The 5,332-nt window shown below is 38.1% G+C and overlaps 1 protein-coding gene across 1 annotated transcript; it reads right to left on the reverse strand.

The window, feature by feature from the left end:
• Positions 1 to 481: 481 nt before the first annotated feature.
• Positions 482 to 4,913, reverse strand: LOC103843871 (C2 and GRAM domain-containing protein At5g50170). The gene is made up of 9 exons (XM_009120648.3): positions 4,377 to 4,913; positions 2,855 to 4,063; positions 2,568 to 2,750; positions 2,139 to 2,422; positions 1,910 to 2,026; positions 1,565 to 1,827; positions 1,288 to 1,462; positions 935 to 1,207; positions 482 to 832 (listed from the first exon to the last, which is right to left on the reverse strand). The coding sequence occupies exons 1-9, from the start codon at positions 4,723 to 4,725 to the stop codon at positions 623 to 625; spliced, it is 3,063 nt and encodes a 1,020-aa protein (XP_009118896.1). The 5' UTR covers positions 4,726 to 4,913; the 3' UTR covers positions 482 to 622.
• Between the last annotated feature and the right edge of the window lie 419 nt (positions 4,914 to 5,332).

The following is a 5,332-nucleotide window of genomic DNA, read 5'->3' on the forward strand; positions in this document are numbered from 1 at the left end:
CAAAGAATATCATGACTCACTACTTTCACTCATCTATGTTTAAAACAATTAACCTTTGTTATATCTTAATTTATATCTCTTAAAACATATTTTAATTACATGATTTCAATTTTTCACTTATCAAAATATTTTTTACAAATTTTTTAAATTATTTCTAAGTAGAACTAGACTAGGGATAGACGACTTACGGGAGTTAGAAACGTAAAAAAAAAGTCAGTTTTTTTGTTTGTTCACAAATGGCTGGTTGTAATTTCAATAACCTTTTAGATTACTTTTGCATTTGATTCAATTTTGAGTTTAATTTTGCATTATAAAAGTTGTGAGTCATAAAAGTTGTGAGTCAGGTAATTTTCCCATATTTATATCTTTGAATGGCAGAATCACCAAAGTACAGATGAAATATAAACCTGTTAATCGAATTGTGAGAATGTAATGTTACATCTTAGGGTGACCAGATTTAGAAAAAAAAAAGACTTTCTAATGGGAAATTCGAGCTCTTATAGCTATTTTCATTCTTACTAATCGATTACACATTAGAAACTTTGGTGTCACAGGAGGCGAGTCACATGAACAGACAAGTGAAGGCGACAAACTAAGAAACAAAGTATAGTTTTATTACTAGTCAAAGAAGTGTCAAAGATGAATTTGCAACAGATTCTTTCTGGAACAAATCAAATATAACCTTCAATCGATTCCTGAACTTCTCCATTATACTTTTGCTTATCCTCTGTTCAAACTTTATTGGTTTCAGCCACCGGATCCTCAAGTAGACCTCACACTTGCTTGTTTTACAATCAACTCCTGCTTTTTTCACTTCATACCTTAGATGAACCTACATTCGTTATCAGAGTCATTTACTAATAGGCTATGAAGTGAGACTTGTTATAAAAACCAGAGGAAGAGGAAGAAGAAGAAGAAGAAGAAGAAGAGTTACGCGAAAATGGTCTCCAAATGGAACATCATGAAGAGCTACAATGTCATTTAAGATCCAGCCTTCATCATTTGGAGCTGTAGATTTCTGTTGTGAGGAGGTAACTCCGCCCCCAAACACAGAGACTGTGTGATTGTATTTGTAAGAAACCCGTCTTTCGTAGATCCCCGGTTTTTTAGACTCCCATGTTGTGCTCGCGTAATTGAGACATCCAGATTTCTCCATGATCTTACGCTCCATTTCTCCTCCACCAAAGATCTTCATAACTAATTCTACCTGTAACAAATGAGCATATACTATGAATGGGAACAAAAATGTATAAAACATGAAATAAAAAATGAGTGAAAAAGCTATACATCGCCAGGTAGATCACATGCGTACACCTTTGACATCTGTAACGGATCAGCATCTGAAACAACTGCAACATCTCCTGGCAAGAAGAAAGGATCTGACACATCTGATTCTTCTTCTGCTATATGTGCTCTTTGATCTACACTTAACGTCCTCGTTTTCCACAAAGCCATGATTGTCCTGTCATTTTCATGTATAATTAAAATAGCTACCAACTACGAACTTTTATCGCTGTCGGTTTGTTCAGGTTGTTAATCTTGTAAACCAAATTGCTTTGAATACCTGCTAGTCGCATCAAAAGACACAAATGACTGGAAATAGAACCAAAGCCTTCCTTCCTCATCCTGAGATTTAGCCCCATGCTTTGCATCAAGACCTCGGTTCTTTTTCAGAATAATGAGTAGCAAAGGGCTACCTAAGGAAGCAAGAGTTGGGGGGAGCACTTGGATGTCATCCATATCTTCCCAGAGAAAGTAAAACTTTGTCTTGTGTCCAAATATATTAGAATAGAACGCCACAATTCTAGCCGACAGAAAGAGCTTGCCCTGTAAGCATTGCATGTCTTAGATTCCATTAGCCAGCGCTTCTTAGATAATCAGCCAAAACGAAATGACAATAAATCCAAACCTGCACAGGGAGTTTTCTCTTCAAGTAACATGTATACTCTTTGAGAAGAAACTCTTCATGGGGCAAACCAAACAGTTTCTGGAAAGCGGAGTTCTTTTGTGGCGACCGAATGTTCAACTGTCAACACATAAAACAAGGGATCAGACATAAGAATTTTTCGAGCAACCACATCGAATTGCAAAGACTGGCCATTTAATGATACTTTACTACAGTAGATTAACGTGTTCACCTTCTTTCCGACTTCCTTTTCCACCTTGCTCAAGTAATCCTTCATTGTTTCAACACCGTTCTTGTTTTCTAGAAAAATTCTCAGCTGTAATTTTGACTGAGACGCTTGAGCATGATGACCAACTAAAGGAACACACAAGTCCGCAAGTTCATCCGCTGTGAGTTTCAGGAAATTGATCTCCGCATGCCCAAGGGAGACACCCTGGTCAAATGGACCATCGAAATCAAATACCTCCACATCTAATACGGACGGTGGTTCCTCCATTGCATCAAATTCGATCACCTCTGCAAAAACCAAACTATGAATTATTTTAGTGGCATGGTGGCAATAAAAAAAAAAGGAAACAGAGTAGGAGTTAAAGAGACGAAAGGAGATGCTGGAATTTCACTAAAATTGAAGAGGAATAGACAAGAAAAAAAGTTTTCGTACCATTCCACTGAGGATCCTGTGCTTGAAGTTTGACAGAGCTTGTTCTTGTTTTCCCATTGCAAGTGAAAACAACATAAGGATCAAAGAGCTCTGTTGCTTCCACCGAAGCCAAATTTGTGCCCTTAATTAGAGCTATTGTCAGAATCCATCCCTTACCATTAGCTTTGCCTCCTTGGTCTCTTCCTAAATTTTGAAAAGTAAAAAAAAAAAAAAAAACTCGTAGGTAGTTGAACTTTTAAAGTAAATAAAAGTATTGATATTATTTTAAGAGAGAAACTATAATTCACCTCGATGCAGTCTAGCTTGTATAAAGTGGACTGTCATCATATAAACACGCTCCAAAAGAAGAACTAGTATCCCACTAGAAAACAGCTCCCCAAAACTATCAGGTAAATCAAGACCATAGAATTCAACTCCTTGGATTTTGCTGGGCTCACAGTGAAGCATATGTACCACAACATACACAGACAACAGAACTGCACAGACGACAGAGGAGCTCCAGAAGTATAGAAAAGCTGATTTCAAATCTGTCTTTGGCTCTGACTGCACTGTTGCTATAACCTGCTCCTTGTCCAATACAACAGCCGGATCAAGAGTTTTGTAATTCTTAGCCAAGAGATCAGAAAATTGCTCAAAACTCTCTTTAAGCCCTTGCCTAGCACCTCCTTCAATCATACCTTTCATTATAGTACTTTGGCTGAATTGAATACCCCACGATATAATCAGCCGAGAAGATTCACCAACAGCGTTTGGCTCCGTTACAGGTTCAACTTTGTAAAGCAACTCTACTTTAAAGGTGTTTCCATAAGGAACATCTGGTGTACTTACACTTACAAAAACAGCAAACTGATTCCCACTCGCTTTCCGGTAAACTTGACTCTCTGTAGCTTTTCCTGCTTTGACCAACTTTGTTGCAGGTCTCATGTATGTGACAAGCCGTGTTAGACGAGGAGTAATATCTTCCTGAACCATTGTCCAAGGCCCTTCCTGTACATCTGTTAAACTTTGAAGTTCAGCCAACTCTTTCCTAAACTGGGAATTGGGGGAGAAGAGAAATTTGTTAAGATCAGAAGGTGAGACTAAATATTTCTGATCGACAAGAATTCCCCCAAGAAGATTCTCAGGCATTTCTTCTATTTCTCCGTCGCTAGACTGCATCAGATCAAGGCCTTCCTCAAAGCCAGTACAAGTAGTAGCAGCAGAGGAGCAAGAGTTGTCTGTGGCGTCCTCATAATTTGAGGTTACACTATCTCCTGCTGGCTCATCGTTGAGTCTCTTAGAGATTTCCTCTTTCTTATGAAAAAGCTTGTCAATCTGGTTGACGAGATTCTTCATAATGTGCTTCCCGTCATGGTGTTTACGACGTTTCCCTTCTTTAGCAGATCCTTGGACTTCTTTAACATCCTCCAAGCTCACATCCTGCTTATCAGGGAGAACTTTTTCATCAGAGGTACTTTCAGACTTCCCTTGCAAAGACATACTGAGAAGGATTTTCCCTGGAATACAACGGAAAAAACAGCTTATATCAGAAGATACAGAGAGCCCAATGTGTCTATAAGGAAAGCTAGCAAACTCAAAGATTTGATGATTCAGGTATCTCTTAGTAATAGCAGAGAAAGCTTCTTGATAAATAGAGACATTCTCCTAAACAAAGCAATTTATAAATAAATATCAACACATTCTCCTCATGTGTAAAACACATTCTCAAGTATGATCCAAAGCCAACAGGAGAATCTATAAGCATCATTCATGATTAATAAAACAAACTTTTGTACTCTAAATGGCTGCGCAAATCCAACAGGTACTAACCACATTCGATGTTAACGAACTTGCCATCACTGGGCTTTTCAATGACGAACCACGTCGGCAACAGCGTCTGATTCTCTTCACCGGCGACGGAACAAAGCGGAATCCGAACTTTACCGATCAAACCCGGGGAGACATCAGAGTGATGATGATCGTGGTCATGATGAAGAACAGATACAACAACATCGTCGTCACCTTCATCAACTCTGAAAACGAATTCCTCATGCCAGATCGGATTGGAAGAACCTCTGGAAACTCTCGTCTTGGACTTGTGTTTCCCAACGTGAAGCACGACGGACGTCTCTTGAACGGGCAAATCCTTCGCTTGTAGGACGTACACGTAAAGCCTCATCGTGGTTGATCAGAGGTAGGGAGAAGTTGAATGGAAGAGCGGAAGAAGAATAAAACCCATAAAGGGAGGAGATGAAACGTGGGAGAGGAAGAGAGTGACACGAAAAGTGATGATTGGGATTTTGGGATTATGGGTCGGTTTCAGAGATTCGGCGATTTTTGTTGGTCACTCAGCAAGTTTTGCTTCTTTTTTTTTTTTGATATATTTTCTTTATTTCTTTGCTTTGTGTTCAATGCTTAGCCAAAAGACCGTTTAAGCTTTAATGGAATTTGAGGAACACGTTTCTCAAGCAGTTTTCACAAGCAAAAGACAGAATATCTCTCGGTAATCGGAAACAAAAGAGGCGTTAGAATTTGAGCCTGTCTAAAACATTGCACTTTTTTTTCATTTCTTCAAGATTGTGCCTTTTAATCATATTGAAAAAAAAGAACTTTGTGTTCTCAGATTTGTTTCCTTAACGAAAATATTATTAGGCTTTGTAAAAACTCTTGTTTTATGCTATGATTTTAGATGTGTGGTTAGAGTTTTGGCTTTCCAATTAAATTTGTTTTTAAGAAACTATTATTCTTTAACAATTTTTTTAGGAATATCTTCCTAAATATGTAAA

The sequence above is a fragment of the Brassica rapa genome, chromosome A10, assembly GCF_000309985.2.
Source record: "Brassica rapa cultivar Chiifu-401-42 chromosome A10, CAAS_Brap_v3.01, whole genome shotgun sequence".
Taxonomy (NCBI): domain Eukaryota; kingdom Viridiplantae; phylum Streptophyta; class Magnoliopsida; order Brassicales; family Brassicaceae; genus Brassica; species Brassica rapa.

Coding starts and splice junctions, on each gene's coding strand:
- LOC103843871 (XM_009120648.3), bottom strand. CDS start 4,725: ATGAGGCTTTACGTGTACGTCCTACAAGCGAAGGATTTGCCCGTTCAA. Junction 2,027..2,138: donor AAAAGGAAGTCGGAAAGAAG/GTGAACACGTTA, acceptor ATGTGTTGACAG/TTGAACATTCGGTCGCCACA. Junction 1,463..1,564: donor TCTTTTGATGCGACTAGCAG/GTATTCAAAGCA, acceptor TGAAAATGACAG/GACAATCATGGCTTTGTGGA.